The following is a 19,136-nucleotide window of genomic DNA, read 5'->3' as shown; positions in this document are numbered from 1 at the left end:
TCTGCTACACTCAGACTCCATGCTTGCGAGTGGGGAAGTATTGCCTTTTAAAGGTGCCCAGGGGGTGGTATGTAATTGTCCCAGGTCACTGGGTGGGGGCTCGAGCCAGTTTTGCATTGTGTTAATGAAACGGAACCCCTAGATACAGAACCCGGCCCTTGTTGCTGCCAACTTAGATGGGCAGAAGGATTACACTTGTAAATAAACAAGATGGCATCAAAGAAAATACCAGACTCCATCCATTTCTGCTTCCATCAGGAGCATGCACAGGTCCCTAAACTTTGATTAACTGCTTGGGTCAAAAGAGGCAACAAGATTGTTTTTATTTTTACATTATTTCTTGAAACGTTAGTAGCAGCGATGCATAATATGCACTACCACCTGCACATTATAACAGGACATAGCAGTTGAAATAGTCATTTTTACTTATTTATGATTATGTATTTTATTTAATTATTTTAAAAACCAGTAAGGGCAGCAGCTACTCCAGTAATACAAATAAATAATAAAATAATAATAACCCTTAGTGCTGATTGAAACATCTGATATTTTAGACCCAAGGGTCTCCTGTTTGTGTTGTCATGAACCAGTTTGACACATTGTAACTGTTTCATTGCCGCAAGCAGGAACTACTTTCTTCTAGAAATGTTCCCCTCAGTACTAAGTAGCAGCTGCCCTTCGTGCATGATTAGTGCACCACAGCTACTGACATAAAAGTAATATAAAAATGATTCCCGCAATAATGAACCTCCCAGCTGCTTTGTACTGTACCCCCCAAGTGCAGATACAGCCACCCACTGCTCCCCTGTAGGTGTAACCCTTCAGGTGGCGCCTCCCCTTGCCCCAGGAAACCCCTGTCAGGGACAGAGAACACAGCCTGCCCCCACTCCCTCCCTACTTTGGACACACAGCAGGAGAGGAAGTGATCTGATCATTAAAACATTTTTTAAAAATAAATCTTCAAATTAAACCTCTGCTAATCTGAGGTGGAGGTGACAATGCCACCTCCTGCTTTCACTGAACAGATGGGAACGAGCTTAGACACCCTAACCTTGGAAAAGTTATTTATAGAGAACTTTTACACTTAGCAATGCAACTTGAACTGCAATCTTCCCTCCCAAACCCATCCCTTGTCACTCGCAGTCACATGGGACAATTTGCACTGTAGTTAGCAGACAGACAACTGTTTACAGTACATTTAATTTGAACTTCAAACTTAGTCCCAACATTCAGGGACAATTATCTCCAGTAGCACTGTAGTGGGGTGGACACCCGCTCCTGCCCTGAGGGGTTGGAAAAGCCCTGCAGAGGGCTTGGGCTGGGCAAGGTAAAACCCTGGCTGATTGGGGGAAGTGGTGGCCGCTGGGCCACACCCTAATCAGGTCCCAGATGGCCGGTATAAAGAGGCTGGGAGCCAGGAGCCCAACAGTAGTCTCTCTCTGAGAGCAGAGAGAGAGAGAGGCCTGGCTGCAGGGAGCTAGATGCAGGGTACCTGTAGCAGGGCAGGGCAGGGCAGGGCAGGGCAAGGCAAGGCAAGGCAAGGCAGGGGAAAAGCTGGGGAGCTCCAGCCTGGAAAGCCTCAGGCTGCAGCCTAGTAGGAGGCCAAGAGGTACTGGGGGTTGCAGAGGGCAGCCCAGGGCTAATCCAAGGCAGCAGGTCCAAACCCCCCTTGCCAGTGATGAGTGGCCTATACTGCAGTCTGCCCCAGGGAGCGGCGGCTAGTTGGTGACTGGCAATGGCCTAGTGCTGAGGCAAAGTGGGAGTTCCCCAGGGAGGGGAGACCCAGATCTGTGGGGTACTGCCAGGGGGCAGCATCCCAGTAATAGGGGCACCCGGCCCTGGGAGGGACACGGGTGCCAGGCGGATCACCAGCCTGCAGAGGGCGCTCCAGGGGCTGGTGAGCTAATTTCCTGGATGACCAGCAGGAGGCGCCGCAGGGGTGAGTCTGGACCTCTTACAAGCACAAATGAATTCAAATCCTGTTATCAGCGTCTGGGCTTCATTGGTTCCCAACAGTGTTATGCTGTCCCTTTAATGCCCCATGTTAGACAAAGTTTTTCCTTCTGGAACCACACAGTAACTTTTTAATCTGAAGAAAACAAACCAACCCCAAACAAATGGACTCAGATCACTGCCATCTCTCCAGCCAACCCCTTCCGGTGAGCTGAGTGTGTTTCTGAGAACCATCCCAAGCCAGCCCTAACATGCTCTTTTACATCCCCATCCCAGAAAGCACATACGCACATGCTTAAAACGAAACATAAATTCAAGGCCTTACTCTGTCCAATTTCACTTTTCAATTCAGCACCTGGTCCAGCGGGATATCGCCCTGATTCTCCTAGGACTGAAGCTGGGAGCACCAAAGTTCATGCTACCATTAGACCAAGCTCCATGCTTTCGTGGCTTTGTATTTCAAACATACATTGACATGATGGAGATTCAAGTCGTGCTAATTGAGCTCTTTTGAAATGATTTTATTGTATCCAGACTCTAAGAATATACAGCACATGATGTGCAAAGAGGCTCGTGTGAAGTATAAAACAAACCGAAATCAGAGCTGCGTCATGACTTCATGGACTAATGCTTCAATCTTGTATATTACTGAGGAGTCTAGGCAGAGTCCTGAACTACAGTTCTTGATTAAAACATCATGCCATGAGGTTCAGCAGTTTCTCTCTGGATCCCCTTTTCCTGGAGGGAGAAAGCAGGACAGCAATTCCCTGCTTACCAAAAGCCAACTCTGCAGAGATCCCCCGGCACCATTCACGGGGAGGTGAAATCACAAACACCTCTGGTGCAACACTGTCACCTAGACTGTCCACATCTCCTGCCCCCTTTCCCTTTTAACACCGTGTTCGCTAGAGAAACTGGTTTAAAGGATAAATATTGACAGCTGGTAAACAGCTGCATGAATTGTCCGACTCTTCCAACCTGTGATCTAGGCAGAAACTACCCAGGACCTAACCCAAGCACTGAGCTCCCCTCCCCATCATCTAACAACCTTTTCTGATGGCTGAGCACAGCAGAGAACCTCACCCAGACCATGGGAAGGACTGAGGTCCGTCCCATCAACAACAAACTGATTGTGTTGGACACTTCCACATTTCTCCAGCAGTTAATCACTTTGTGTATGGAGGAAATCTCCCTGACTTTCACTGATGCTCAGCTTGGTGGAGCATACTATCTGCCTGAACAGGCACATATAATCTAAAGACACTGGAATTTATCTGCTAGCCTTAATCACTAATAGCCACATGCCCGGATCTTCACTGAGGCCTTGGCTACACTCAGGAATTCACAGTGCTGCCGCGGCAGCGCTGGGAAGTGCAAGTGTAGTCACGCCGCCAGCGCTGCGAGAGCTCTCCCAGCGCTGTATGTACTCCACCTCTCCGAGGGGAGTAGCTTGCAGCGCTGCGAGCGAGCGTGCAGCGCTGCAGGCTCTGATTACACTGGCGCTTTACAGCGCTGCACTCGCTGCGCTCGGGGGGGGGGGTGTTTTTACACCCCTGAGCGCAGCGAGTTGCAGCGTTGTACAGCGCCAGTGTAGCCAAGGCCTAAAGTGCTGGACAGAGCTAGCAGACTCCTGTCAAATGCTGCTAGGCATTTGACATTGTAAGTTACAATTGCTAAACATTTATCAGCTGCTTAGAGTATTGTTCAAGATAGTTAACAACACCTACAGTATTGCTAAAGCCAAGCCAGTTTGATCCCTCTCTTTATTCCCTTCAAGACTACAACCTGTGCAAAGCTTCTATTGGCGAAAAGAGCAGACGCATTCTTTACATATTAAGTGATAATACACAATTCTGTTATCAGAAGCAGGAATTCAGCTATGAAATTAGAATGGCTTCCCTCCTGGTCTACACAAGGAGTAAGACAATTCCTAAGGACGCTAGGCTGTGTTCAGTATAGATGGATCAGTCAGCAGGCCTGGCCCAGGCTATCTGTCTTTGGCATGGCCGTTGCTGAGATGAGCTCTGCTGTTTAGCTGCTGGACCCCGCTATTCCGGATGCAATTGTTGTTTGTGATGTTGCTAAAATGCATGGTCCCATTTTTCTCTTTCTCCCTCATTTGTTCTCTCTCCTCTTCAGCCATGTCACTTTCTTCTGTGTCACTTCTCAAGTCCCTTTCCATCTGCAGGAGAGAGATATTTTAAATCAGAGGCAATACATAGAGTGAAGGCTGCAGAAGAAGCATTAGTGTCTGAGCCATTGGATGGGTTCCTGCAGGGGGAGGGGAGCGGATCAGAGGGATAGGAGGGGGAGTGTGGGCAGGTACTGAGACTCAGAGGCTGCGGGGAGGCAGCCAGCTCCAGGCTGGGAAGGAGGGTTCTGGGGGTTCCTACCTGCTCCTAGGCCTGTTCCAGCCCCTGGGTCTCGCTCCCAGCTCCCTGGCCTGATCCAAGGCCCTGTGGCAGCTGCCCCAGTTCTTCTGGGTCCCACTCTCCCCCGGGGGTGTGAGTTTACCTAGGGGTGCAGCCAACCCAATGTTTCCATTGTGGAGATGCTAGCCTCCTGCCCGCCCAGTTCTGCTGCCCCTGGATTCCAGCTGCCATTTCTGTCTGTGGGCTTTAGGAAATCCTTTCCCATGTGTCCTCCTGGGGTGCCCTTAGGAGCATCTCTCCTTGAAACGGGCTCTGACTGTCTCACTCGAGGGGCGACCCAGGGACAATCCTGGTCGATGCCAGGAATTGCTGTATGGTCATGAAGCAGCCTGAGGTCAAAGGAGTGCATTAAGGCTTTGTCTACATTACGCAGCTTTTTGCAACACGGCTGTTCCGCTACAGCTGTGCCGCTAAAAGCCGTGCAGTGTAGCTGCTGTTTGTTGGCAGGAGAAAGCTCTCCCCAAGGGGGCTGAAGGCATGCTGACTTGGGCTGACCTGTGGTTTTGCTTGGGTTGCCCTGCTGTAATGGGACCATCCTAGCTAGAATCCCTGCTCTGCACAGTCTGTTAAATCCATGCTGCAATGGGAGTGGTTGGGTGGAGGGTGAAATGGATTGTGGGTATGAAGGGGAGGAGCCAGACAGCACTCAGCGGGAGCTGATTTAAATCACCGTTGGCATTCACCAATTTCATTAAGTTGAACACAAATTATATAGATGCGTCTCAGCAGTTTCACAACCCCTAAAGAAATGCCTTGGCTCCAATCTCTTGCCCAGCAGCCCAAGACAGGAGATGAATGAGAGACACATGATAAAAGTCTATTAAACAGTGACTGGTCTGGAGAAGGTAGATCAGGACAAGGCAGCAAGGCAAGCAACAAAATGGAAAGATGGGAACTTAAACACTGAACCCAGGGCAGAGTCAGAAAAGTGCCGGATGCTTATATGGATAATAACACCACCACCACCCAGCTCTTACCAAGCACTTTTCAACTGTCAATCTCAAAGCAAGTCAATATCATTATCCCCATTATACCGATAAGGAAACTGAGTCAAGAAGCAGGGAAGTGACTTGCAGCAGGCCAATGGCAAAGCCAGGAACAGTCTCAGTCCAGTGCTCTATCCACTAGGTGTCACTGCCTTGGGAACATTCTCAAGTTATCAGAGTCAATGATAAACATTTTGGAAGAGATATTAAACCTCATGCTTCAGGGCTTAAGCCAAGCTCTGTGTGCAGGGACTAGGGTGACCAGACAGCAAGTGTGAAAAATCAGGACAGGGGATGGGGGGTAATAGGTGCCTATATAAGACAAAGCCCCAAATATCGGGACTGTCCCTATAAAATCGGGACATCTGGTCACCCTAGCAGGGACCTGGACTGTAAGTTATACAAGGTAACAAAATTCCCGCTCAGCCTGTTACATAAAATTGTTTAGAAAGAGGCACGAAGGGAGACTGACACTGAAATAGTCCAAACAAAAAGGTCTGGGGTACCATCCAAGGACTGAGGTAAGACTGTGACTGGTATACAAAGGAGAATGATGCCAGAAATTGATGGACCAAAATCCGTATGTCAGAGATTAGGCCTAATTGGTGGACAAAATAACAAGGGAATGGGCTGTTCCGGCCATCCCCCCTTTTGGGGCCCTTAGAAAGAGACTTCAGGGGAAGGATCAAAATGTCTGTGAGACACGAGATGGATTGAAAGGAGCGAGTTCACCATCATGGCTCCCACCTCACCATCTCCTGGGGCCCCAGAATCCATGGGGGACTATTCTATCTTCGGCGCCCTGATCCTGAGAGACGTGCTCACCTCTCACCACCTCCTCTGGCTTCCGCTAGCTCCTGAACAGCTGGGATGGGAGAGGTGAGTTCCTGTTCCCATCGCCTCCTTTGTGTGTCATTCCCCCGCCCCACCTTTCTTCTCCTCTTCCCTCTCTCCTTTCCGTTTCTGTCTAATAAAAGCCTGGTGTAGCCAGCCAAGACTTGCGCTTTTGCAGCACTGCTGTCAGACCATGTCCAGTGAGGCAGCTAAAAGCACTGCTGTAGACAGCCCAATGCTGGTACAAGTTTGCCAGATCTCACCATGGGCTGGACCTGTTTCTCTCCAGCAGGGAGCTTGCAAGTAGGAGTCAGCTCTAGAGACAGAAGCTGCATTCTCTGTCTTTGCTGGTCCTTTCTCTCCCCTTTGATGTGTGTTTGTCTTAAAGAAAACAGGATCGGACTTTAACAGCAGCTGCTCCAGTCTGGCTCGACTTGCCTTTTCTCTTCTCCCGGAAGGAGCCATTCCCATCTTCAATCACAGCTAAAAGACAGGGTCTTCCTCATCAGCTACAAATCATATTTGGACAGCAGTGCATGCTGATTTGCAATGTGCATTTGAAAGAGCAAAGTCGAGTAGATTTTTCTTACTATGAGATCCAGCCTCTTAGCCTGTTTGTCCCAGGGTGTGGATTTGTATCTCCTTCATCGCGACCTCTCATTAGCTGCGGGGTTACAACAAGAGAGTTAAGAGCAGGATGCGAATAAAAGCACTTGAACCCCTGCATGGGAATGTAATAATGCTGGTCTGTACAATTTGCTGAAGACAGCAAGGAACCTGAGGTCTTCCATGAAGTTCGGGCAGGTTCTAACAGTGCTTCATTTGTAGGGTGAGTGACCCTCCCCAGGGCCGAGGACTGAAGAAAGTCTACCAGACGGTGCACAAACTCAGCCTGAATACCGAGGCTGAAGCCATTCGTCTGAGAAGCTCCTGATGTACCTTAAAATCTTCAGGCACTGGAGAGGAACATTCCAGTACCATAGAGTCATCGGGGGATTAGGATGAAGATGGAAGTGGAGCCACTGGACTTTCCTGCTGCAGTACAGGTCCCTATATAAGTGGCTCAGTCTGAACCTGCTCTGAGGAGGCAGCCTCCATGTGAGTCTGTAATGTAGGTGGCCAAGCAGGTGGTATCACGGGTTGGTTGGGTGACTTGGCCCTGGAGTGGGTCGAGGGTTGGAACTTTACCAAACATGAAACATCCCATGGAGGATAGGGATATGGCATTGCTGGCCGGTAGGAACTGGGCCAAGAATGCCCGTCTCTGCTGTGGGAACTGTGCCAATCCTGGTACCGATTGTGGTGAATAGGAGGTCTCAACCATCTCCTAGAACAGTGTCTGGATGGTGAGGGAGAAGGGGAGGATGTCTCCAAACTTGATCCCAATGAACCCTCAGTCTTCAGAAGGTAACGGAGGAAGCTACCCCAGTAGAATGAACAAGTGTCCAGCCTCGTCCAGAACCCAAACGCTGACTGCATCAGCATCATGGCCAAGGAAATCGGTGCCCTGAGGCCAGGCAGGGGCATCACACTCCCATATGGGATGGCGCCGGGGTTGGTACTGATCCTGAATATGTGGCCTGCACCACAGTCTTTATTGATATCAAAGATAGGAACTGTGCCGATGGAGTCCTGGGTACCGATCAGAAGGCCGACTTTGGCTGTGCACTCTGAGTGTTAGTTAGGTGGTGCTGAAGCTGGTGCCGACAATTGGGACATATCAACAATCGCTCCAGGCAGCACCATCTGTACTGACGAGGACCTGGCAGCTGAATGCTCCTGACTAACTGGGAAATCAGGAACAGGGAGGCAAAAGAAGTCTGATTCTGCCTGGCACGCTAAAGGCGTGGAAACAGCTGGTGCCGATGTTGTTGGTACCAGACTCAATAGGTGTCCCACGGATATTGGAGTCGATGGTACAGCACCGACCTGATGCTGCCTTGGCACTGGAGAGTAGGTAGATGGCCAGCTCTACCTCATGTACCAAAAGAATCTCAGAGCCAGTCTGCACACCTCCTGGCAAAGAAGGAAGACTCTCCTCGAGCTCTGGAGTGGAAACCCAAGGGAGGAAAGTGATTTCTCCTCCACCTGGTTTAGGCAACAGAGTCTGGCTGAGGAACACTGGCTCACTGAGGCTCCCAAGTTGTCTGAGGAGCAGGATGTTTTGTGGAGGTCCCCATTGCTGATGTGGTCTCATGCCCTTTCCATAAGGTGCTGCAAGAGTCTCCAGTCCCTTGCCACCACCTGCGTTCTTGTCTTAAGGGACTGCAGATGGAGCATCTCTCTTCAATGTGCTCTTCTCCTAGGCACAATATACACCATGTGTGGGGATCACGATTGGGAATAGTCACCCCACGCTCCCATCTGTCACCATGCTCGTCCTCCCTGCTACTGCTAATGGGCATACCCCACTGCCCTGTCCTACAGCCTGACTTCTGGCAATCTAACATTGCTAAGTCTGTGCCTGTGCCTTTGGGAGAGCATTTCCTTCTGTGCAGCAGGCTCAGTGTGATGGAACATGCTGGCGATTAGAGTCACAAGGTGTATCAATAACACTTACATGGGAAAAGGTGGGACTGGAGGAGCCCTGGGGAAGATGCTGCCGGGGACTGTCAGTGACATGACAGAGTTCCCCTTTTCCAATTTCTGTAATCGTGTGACAAATGCAAATCACATTGGCCCCAATTTGGAGGTCCTGACTACGTCTTTATGCAAGTTATACTCAGGCAAAGCTTCCTTTGACTCAAGCATGGATCCCCCCTGAATAAAGATGTCAGGTTTGGGCCCATTATTAACTTCCATGGAAGTTTCACCTTTAGGGCCAAGACTGCCTGTGAGCCTGGCCCCACCTCTGCACTGCAAGGAATATAAGCCCTTGGATTCTAGTAGGATGCAGAATCCACCATGGATGGATAATTGAGAATCCCGGGAGGGTACAGGACTGTTAGTGGATCCATACCGTGCCACACAGGATGAATCTGTAGACCATGTGAATGATTAGACAGGACCAGAAGACGTGCAGCAGCTGCAGAATCATCAGGAGAGCATTCATGAAATAGTACCCGAAGAAGGGCTGGTAGAGCTCCATGGAGTAGTAGTACGTATTGTAGAGCACCCTGCAGAACAGAGAGTCCCCGTGAGTAACAGTCAAGATCCTAGCAGGAATCACAAGCCAACCCCACAAGGTTCAGCTCTAGCCATGGGTGCACATCGGTCCCTACAAAGGACACTTGGAAGCCAGCCCCCAGCACCCACCTAGGGATGAGCTGTACTTAGCTCTCCTTTGCTGAGCACAGACCCTAGAGAGGAAGAGCTCCTGCCGCATGCTCCAGGCCTTAGCACTGCATCTCTCACTGCTGGTTCTACATCTCACTCAGATGCCATCCTTACTGGGTTGCCTGCCAAAGCCCTGGCCTGTGCTCAGCAGGGCTACAAGGCAGCAGGCGCAGCCGCCTCTGGGGCATGGTGGCAGACTGCATTTTTGGGCCAGATCCTCCAGCCCTCCCCTCACCCCCACTGCTTTGCACCCATCTGTTGGCACAGAGCAGCCACAAGGCCACTGGCACCAGCTAGTTGGGTGGGAAGATCCCCAGGTGGTGGTGAGCCAGCGTAGCTCCCAGTGCAGGGGTCACACGGGGGTGTGATCAGAGTGCAGTTGTGCTCTCACCATCCCTGGGGGCCATTACAGCGAATGGGATTTAGAGGAGCCTGAGGGGACCAGGACTTTGACTGCAGGTGGAGTTGGGGGTGCTCAGCATCTCTGAAAATCAGGCTGCTGATGCATCTCAAGTGGGCATCCAAAGCAAGAGGCCACGTTTGAAACATGGCTTCCCCGTCCACGAGCAGATTGTAACCGAATTTGGGGAATGGCCGGACGAATAAAAGGAACTAGTTGCTCACACCAGCCATAGTCAGCTGCAGGACTCCCAGCCACAGGAGACTCAAATACTGCGGCTAGAGCTTTAAAGGGCAATAACAACATGTGCAGGCAGGGTAGGGATATGGGGGAGCAGGCCTCAGGGCATAAGGGGATCACAGAAGGAATGTGGTGCTTGAAATCTGCCCCTGTGCTCCGCTCCATCCCCACATACAGCGTTGTACAATTGGCCAGGTGCACTGTGGGCTTTGGGCTTTTCTCTCAAGTTTCTCTGGGCCAGCCACAGGATCTGCTGCTCCCTAATTCGCACATTCCCTAGGCCGCCCACCTTCTAATTGCTGCTCTGCAAAACCGCCAGCAATTACAAAATAAAAGCTTGCACACAAACAGCTTACCCTGTTGCCCTCTCGGGCCCTCTGGGCCGGCAACAGGTCCAACACTTTCCCTTCACACCTGGTTTTGTCACGGCCCCATCCTCCCCTTATTTTTTCAAAGACCAAGCTGCAGGGGCTGGCTGACTGGCTCGCACCCTTTGATCTACAGACAACCGTCAGTGCCGCTGCCGAGAACTGCTTCTCCCCTTTCAGTTTTTTGCTGTGCAGCTGAGTGAGCAGCTGCCCCTGGCTCTGGCCGGCAGCTGCTGAAAGCTTCATCTGGCTTTATTGGAAAGGAGTAAATGTGACAGATGGAGAGAGAAGGGATTAGGACTGACCTGTCCACGTGGGAAAGTAACTGGCTGCTATCTGACCCTGCAGCATTGTTTGTACCTTCACTTGTATCCTCAACCCTTCTCCTGGGGCCTGAGATCCTCCATGCTCAGCCTGCCAGTCCCAACCCATGCAGGCTGTGCTGGGTCACAGCTCCCCAATTATTTCTAGGGCTCCTTAAGTGCTGCCTGGAGCCTAATCACACTTCTGGCTCTGAGTGAGCTACAAACACATTGTTTCTGTGTGTCTGTCTGATGGGCTCTGAGCTCCCCGGCGGGGCTGAGAACAGCCAGAGGGATATTTTAAAAACTGACCTAGGTTGTAAGTTAGCTGTTTGTCTATTGTCTGTTTTTCTGGACTGATTTTCCCATATCTGAATGAAAAGTGAAGTACAACCATACCCCAGCACTGGGTGTCACCGCACCTGGGGGAGTGGCTGGATTCCACCTTTAATGATGGTCAGGGGCCAGGGATCACATGCAGAACTACAGACCCCTCGCGATGCAAACAGTGCTCCCCCTGGGGGTGCTGCACAGAGACCAAGGGAAGAATCTGGCCTTTCTGCAGTAACTACATGTTTAGTTATTATTGGCCCGCTTTCTTACTGTCACATTTGTCACTCCATGGGGAAATGCCCTCCATCCCCTCCATGGGGGATATGCTCTCCTTCAGGCCACCTCAGTTCCTGCCCCTTCTTTCCTTATGCCCTTTTCCCTCTCTCCCCATCTTCCTGGGTCCTGGGAGCCTCCTGTGCTCCTCCCTCTGCATGTCCTTTGCTGCAACATCTCCCAGTTCCCAGCCCCGCAGGCTTCATTCACATATGCTTCCCTCCCCTGAACCCATCAACGCCTGAACAGTTAATGAGGACACCGAAGTTGATTCTCCAGTCTGATGAATGGGGGCAGGAGGGTTCACACTTCTGCGTCACGCTTCAGGCTTTTCTACAGACTCAGGCACAGACTTGGAAGGAATTGGTCTCGGATCGGTGTGCTCATACGCCGGGGTAGAGCGATTATAGAGCTGAGGCAATGACCACGAGGAGACCTGTGGCAGGTGAGCAGCCCAGTGGGGGTGGGGAATGACCGCCCAGAGGCCTGTGTGAGATGGTAACTCATGGAAACACTCTGTGCCAGGGCATCACTCTAGTCTGCCAGCCTTCAAGGCCATGTCTGCCCAGCTCACCCCTGGAGCAAGGCTGGTCACATATGCATGTGCTGCAGTCCTGCTAAGGAGGGGCAGGTGCCTGGGGACGGAGGAAGCAGAGGCTGTCGCTGGGGATTTGGGGCCAGGCCGGCTGCTCCTGACTCTGAACTGATTCCCCAGGACGCCCATTTGAAGAGCCATACTCCAGCGCAGACTCACTTGTAGGGGAAAATAAGCAGACGGGTGATGAGGAAAACAGCTGAGAAGATGATGAAAAGCCCATCACAAATTCGTCTCCACTTCAGGTAATTGAATATCTTGGTTGGCTGAAAAGAAAAGTAAAAGAGAGCAGTCTGGGAGAGTGCCCCAGCAGCGACCGCCTGGTGGGAAGACATGGGGAGAGGGGCAGGGGGCAGCACGCAAGTCCCACTGCTGGCCCCCTCAGCAGGGAGTCTAGGATGGACAAGGCTGTGAAGACTGATCTCCCAACCCAGACAGGGGTGAGGCACGAGGCTGGGGGCGTGTGGCCTCCACAGTTCTCTGCCAATGGCCCATCCTCCGGAGCTGCAGCACCTGCTTTTCCAATCCTGAGCTCCACTAGCGCAGCCAGCGTTCTTCAACTCGCCTGCATCACCGTGGGGTGTGCCAGGCCAGAGCCCACCCAGCTCCTCCCGTTCAGCGCTGACTGGCCATAACCCTGCTTTTCCCGCTGACAGAGACCGCCAAGAGTGCAGAACTGGAGTATGGAGAAATGTCCACTAGAGACAAGTCTGAGACCAAATAGCTCATTTCACATGTGGATTTAGCCAGGCTCCAGCACAAGTCTCCAGCTGTAAGCTTCTGCATTGACTCACTGGACTTGCCCTGGATTTATTGGAAAACCAAGTGCAGGTTCTCGTGGGCTGCACAGCGATTTAGCCCTCCCATAGCCTGTGGTGCTCACCTCTAGGATACAGTCTGAAGCATCATGGATCACCATCACCAGTGTCCCAATGCGGAGGTAATTGGCACAGTAGGAGAAACAGATCAGGAAGATGGTAGCTGCATGGTGGACAATCTGCTGACTAAGGTCCTGATGAGAAAAGGGATGAGCATGTACAGCAGAGATTAAAACGCAAGAGACACCCTCTCTCCTGGGCAGAGCACGTTCTCCTCCTGACCAGAAATAAAATCTCTTCCTGCTATGAGGCACGAAGCAGCTCCCACAGCAGCTCTCTAACCTGGCCACATTCTAGAGCTCTGAGCCGCCAAGAGAACTTTGTCTACTCCCTGGTAGCTGTGAAAGCGTGAGGCACCCATGGCTCTTGGATGACCCACAACCAGAAAAATGGGAAGAAAGTCAATGGTGGCAAACACGGTCTGATCCGGGCAAACTCTCATACACAGAACTCTTACAAACTGTAGTAGATCAAGAGGGCCTGGAGCACGGGGTCTGGGGCTGGACCTGAGGCCTGAACCACAGTCAGCAAAGCCAGGCAATGCTAGGAGTCAAAGTCAGGCCCCTGGCATAGGGCAGACGCTTGCTCACAAGCACACTGTCCAGAACTTGGCAGAGGTACAGCGAGCACGGGTAAGACACAGGCACTCCTAAGTACTAAGTACAGGACAGACATGTTAACACATTCCTGGGAGATTGATTATTCTGTCCTCCTGTCCTTGCCAAGGACAGGAGGACAGAATAATCAATGGGGATGTTTTGTTTGAGCCAGCAGGACCCAGGTGTAGGGCTGGTAACTAACCACGTCAGGAATGTGATATGTATAGGGTGACCAGATGTCCTGCTTTTATAGGGACAGTCCTGAAATTTAGGGTTTTTTCTTATATAGGCGCTTATTACCCCCCCAGCCCGTCCTGATTTTTCCCACTTGCTATCCGGTCACCCTAGATAGGTAACTCGTTTGTATCAATGTATAAAAGAGAAATCATAGGAGAGGCACATTCGTTCAGCTGAGGGGGCAGCAGAAAGTCCTGCTGCTGACTGAGCTGGTCCATTGTCCTGGGCACACATCTGTTAGTGAGCCTGTATCTCCTATGGGGCGCTAGGACCGTGCTTCATCGACAATAAACCTGGCCTTCGCTACTGAACCGAGCCTGTGGTCTTTCTAGGTAGAATCATAGAATATCAGGGTTGGAAGGGACCTCAGGAAGACATCTAGTCCAACCCCCTGCTCAAAGCAGGACCAATTCCCAACTAAATCATCCCAGCCAGGGCTTTGTCAAGCCTGACCTTAAAAACCTCCAAGGAAGGAGATTCCACCACCTCCCTAGGTAACCCATTCCAGTGCTTCACCACCCTCCTAGTGAAAAAGTTTTTCCTAATATCCAACCTAAACCTCCCCCACTGCAACTTGAGACCATTACTCCTTGTTCTGTCGTCTGCTACCACTGAGAACAGTCTAGATCCATCCTCTTTGGAACCCCCTTTCAGGTAGTTGAAAGCAGCTATCAAATCCCCCCTCATTCTTCTCTTCTGCAGACTAAACAATCCCAGTTCCCTCAGCCTCTCCTCATAAGTCATGTGCTCCAGCCCCCATAATCATTTTTGTTGACCTCCGCTGGACTCTTTCCAATTTTTCTACAACCTTCTTGTAGTGTGGGGCCCAAAATAATATATGGAGATATACCTATCTCATAGAACTGGAAAGGACCCTGAAAGATCATTGAGTCCAGCCCCTACCTTCACTAGCAGGACCAAGTACTGATTTTGCCCCAGATCCCTAAGTGGCCCCCTCAAGGATTGAACTCACAACCCTGGGTTTATCAGGCCAATGCTCAAACCACTGAGCTATCCCTCCCCCTAGTAGTAGTACTATTGAGGTCTGCTGAACCCCCTATCTGTGCAGGGCTGGGACAGCACCTGGAGAGAGCACACACGCACCCAACTGATAACACAGACCTATGCCTCTACAGTGAGGAGGCAAAGAGAAACCTCCCCTCTGCCCTAGAGCAACACTGGCTCCCACCTCTGCTCTGTGCCCATGGGCATGCCTACACCCTCACCTCACCGATACCGGAAACTCACCTAATGCCTGCAATGCACACACCCTCCCCTCTGCACATGAAGCCTTATATGGCAGCCTTAAGCCTATGCAACCACACAGAGCCCCATGTCTCCTGAAGCCCTGGCCACATGGACATGTACAGCCTGCATGGCAGTCAGCTGTTTCTATTCCCATCTCCAGCACCAGTGTGGCATGGCAGATCAAGGGCAGAATTTACAAAAACATTCACAACTTTGGGGGTTCCCAGCTCACAACTCCGAAGGCTGGACACCCTAAAGAAGATGGCACCTTTGGAAGTTTGGCCATGTGTTCTCCACCTTCCCAGAGGGGAGGGAAGCCCTGTTGTGAAGAGGAACCCAGTCTAACCAGTGAGGAGTGAGCCCGGCAGAACCGATGACCAGGCCAGCGTACACAGTCTGAGGGAGAATATTCTCTTCAGTGTGAAGTGCAAGAGGTAGAGACAAGTGATATGTCTTGAATGATTAATAACTTAATGTCTCCTGGCCCTCGAAGATTAGAAAATATCCACTTCTGTTATCACAAAATAGGATCCACCCAGCAAGTAAAGCCAATAAGAAAATGATTAACATCATGTGAGACACTTTGGCTATGTCTACACTATCACTTTTGTCTGTAAAACATTTGTTGGTCGGGAGCGTGAAAAAAACACCCCGACTGACATACTTTTCACCGACAGAAGCGCCGGTGTGGACAGCGCTACGTTGGAGGGAAACGCTCTCCTGCCGACAGAGCTAGCACTGCTCGTTGGGGTGGTTTAATTATGCTGGTGGTAGAGATCTCTCCGGTCGGCATACAGCAGCTACCCGGGAGACCTTACAGTTGTGCCACTCTAAGGTCTGTAATGTAGACATAGCCTTTGTCTAAGGACACACAGTTCAACTATGGTTAGGAGTTCCACCCCCCAGGAATAGAAACTAAAATGGCTAGATGGGAAGATTGTTAACCACAGAGGCACAAATCTCCCATAATTTACATATAGATAAAGCCTCTTTCTACCTCCCAACTTAGCTAAAAGCCTCCAAAAAGTTACCATGCAAGGGTAACATCCAGCTTTCCTATGCAAAGTGGCCCATTGCACACTTGGAATTGGTCAAGAGCTGGATTGGGAAGCTGGGAGTTAACCAAACTAGAAGTAACTTGTTGTGAGACTGAAGGTCAACAAGTGGGGCAAACTGCTGGTTATCCCAAGAAACTCAAATCACACGTTTTCACCCCAAATGAAACTATACATTTATTTGCCTTGTAAATCAAATATATCATGGATAATCTGTTTTGCCTCATCAATATGTCTTTCATCCCAAATTAATGATGCATATTTGCTTGGCCTGGCAGTCAGATCTACATCTCTTTATATGTGGGTAATGTCTCTTGTTCTGTTGCAAACCCTAAAAAACACAAAATGCATATGTACAATCAAAGAATGTGTGAAGCATGTCCATCAAGTTTGGAAGATTATAAGAGGTTTTGTTGGTTTTCATTATAAATAATTGTGGCACTCTAGAAGCAATACGATTTGTATGGCACAAGGAAGCAGTGTTAAAAGATATAAACCAGGGTATAACTTTGCATTACTATAAGAAACAGCCTAAAAGGGGAAATTCCAATAAATAATGTGAGCTAATATTGAAATACAATCCTTGAAAAGAATCAAACATAAAAAAACCTGCAATAAGAAAAGGACTGAAGAAATCTGTCCTAAGCCAACACCATCTACTGAATGCTGATGGAAGCAGCAGAGAAACTCAGAGCACTGGAATCTGAGCACTCAGATGGCAAGAATCCAATAGAAATCAGAGGGTAGCCCCATCCAATGAGGTACATAAAACTGAGATCACCAGGTGGGTATGGGCAGAACCCGCAAGGAAGGTGACAGATGCCCAGAGCAGTCATGTGGAAAAGACTCTCCCCATTGCAGGGTTAACAGGATAAAAAATGGTGAGATTTCATTTCAAAAATTGTATTTTTCCTTCTATTCTTTAATACAAAATAACTGAAGGTTAGTTATCTTGCTGAGTCTGCATGCTCTAGTGAGATCTCTAACCATATTTTAGATTGTAACTAATGCTATAACCTGCCCTCCTTTATAAGTCAAAGCAAATTGGCCTAACCATAACTTTAAGCAACTGCTTTTGATGTTCTAAAGTTGGCCCTTGCAAACTAAACCACTGAAATAGCAGGGACCACACTCTTGAAAGTGCCTTAAAGACAAGTCCATCCTTGCACCTTGAAGAAATACTGGAAGTTGATAAATGTGTTCAGTACTAAAGAACTGCTGATCATAAGTAAATGTAGCAAGAAATCTTGGTGATTTGACTGTTCCTTGGTCTAAGCCCCAACACTACGCTTTGACAATGGTTTGCAAAACTCTATTCAGTACACACCTAGAACATTGGTTGTATCTACACTTGACGGGTGAACTGTTGACGGTATACTGATGTGAGACTGGGTGATTGTTGATTGGTTAAGAATAACCAAGTGTCCTGATTTCAGAAATACTGTTCCAACTAAAAGCTGATATGAAAAGAAACTTGCATTCAATTAGTAAGGTAATGATCCCACGCTGGACTCAGTAGAAATGGAAAGCTTCCATTCTAACATTGGCTGTAACACTTGTTCAATTGACAGATTGAATTTGTTAGATTGCAGCATGGCACATTCACCAAACTGACCCCCTTCCAGGCTTCCAGATGCCCCGGCCCAGTTTGCGCCCCCATTCCCATCACCATGGCGCTGCCACTCACCTTCCTTTTCACATCAAAGGGCAGCGTGCAGACCAGCGAGGAATAGAAGGAGAGTTCCAGCATGTAGTACCAGAACACCGAGGGCAGTAAGGGCTGCAACACCAAGAGGGAGAGGCTGTGTTATATCCCACACACAAGCGCCATGGGCTGGGGGCAAGGGGAAAAAACAACCAACAAAACAAACAGTTTTGGGTAGTGATCAGGTCCTTGCATTTCAGGGGAAAGGCCTTACAAGAATGCTGTAGAATAGAGGGATATTGCCCCTTGGCTCCAGTGGGAAGTGCTGGTTTTAAGTGTAATGTTGCCCTCTAGAGGATGTTCCATGATGCAGTCAAGGAACCATCTATTACTACCAGCTATCAAAAAATGTCTGTTCACTCACCAGGCAATAGCCTGTGGTTTCACAGCTGAAAAGACAAAGTTCTAGCCCAGCTCTGTAGAATGAACACATTTTAATTAGCAATTGTGTCTTTTGCGGACATCAGGGGGCTTCCTTACCCTAGAATTTACCAGCTTAGAAATGATTATGATTTCTGAGCCACTGCAACTAACATAGCCATGGATTATTGGACATACACCTTTGCTTCTGTTTTCCCTAAATGTAAGTTTGATTGTATGTTTTCACTTCATTTATTCAAACATCCTTTATCCCAAGGTTTAAGAGATTTTAAGGCCAGGAGGGACCATTCTGAACCTCCATTCTGACTTCCTGCATTACACAGGCAAGAGGATGTGCACACAGATTCTGCTAAAGCAGATCTTTTGACAAGAGATGCCCAGTCTTGATTAGGAGACTCTAAATGAAGGAGGATTTGCAAATCCCTTGCTGATCTGTTGCACTGGTTAATTACTCCCACTATTAAACATGGGCAACTTATTTCTGTTTTGAACTTTCCTGATTTCATTGTGGACCCACAGGATATTGTCCTGCATGTGTCTGCTAGAAGAGACAGCCTGGTATCAGACATTCTCTGCCTGTGTTGAGACCTACAGACCGTGATCCAGTTGCCGCTTAACCTTTTCTTCATTCAGCAAGGGGTTTGATTTCTGAACCAACAAATTCTAGTACCAAGAGAACAGAACAGGGCAATTTTCAAGTGATCTATCCTGTCATCCAGTCCCAGCTTCTGGCAGTCAGAGGCTTAGGGACACTCGGAGAATGGGATTGCATCTCTGACCATCTAACCTATTAGCCATTGATGGACCTTACCCTGCAGGAACTTATCGAATTCATTTTTAACCCATTTATAGTTTTGGCCGTCACAACATCCCTTGATGATGAGTTCCACAAGTTGACTGTGAGTTGTATGAAGTAGTATTTCCTTTTGTTTGTTTTAAACCTGCTGCCTATTAATTTCTTTGGGTGACCCTTGGTTCTTGTGTTATGTTAAAAAGGTAAATAATACTTCCCTATTCACTTTCTCCACATCAGTCACAATT

At 49.3% G+C, this 19,136-nt stretch overlaps 1 protein-coding gene across 2 annotated transcripts in view; it reads right to left on the bottom strand.

Annotated features, from left to right (window-relative positions):
- Window positions 1–3,469: 3,469 nt before the first annotated feature.
- Window positions 3,470–19,136, bottom strand: part of LOC117868902 (ceramide synthase 2-like) — a 107,131-nt gene continuing 91,464 nt past the window's right edge. The window contains exons 7-11 of one of the 2 annotated variants that reach the window (XM_034755283.1): window positions 17,697–17,789; window positions 12,876–13,004; window positions 12,152–12,258; window positions 9,165–9,321; window positions 3,470–4,135 (exon numbers count right to left, since the gene is read on the bottom strand). In XM_034755283.1, the coding sequence (XP_034611174.1) occupies window positions 3,941–4,135; window positions 9,165–9,321; window positions 12,152–12,258; window positions 12,876–13,004; window positions 17,697–17,789 (681 nt within the window). In that variant the 3' untranslated portion in view covers window positions 3,470–3,940. The remainder of the gene's footprint in view (window positions 4,136–9,164; window positions 9,322–12,151; window positions 12,259–12,875; window positions 13,005–17,696; window positions 17,790–19,136) is intronic. The other variant, XM_034755282.1, reaches the window with a different exon arrangement.

This window comes from Trachemys scripta, chromosome 22 (assembly GCF_013100865.1).
Source record: "Trachemys scripta elegans isolate TJP31775 chromosome 22, CAS_Tse_1.0, whole genome shotgun sequence".
Taxonomy (NCBI): domain Eukaryota; kingdom Metazoa; phylum Chordata; order Testudines; family Emydidae; genus Trachemys; species Trachemys scripta.
This window is presented reverse-complemented; position numbering and strand designations above follow the sequence as displayed.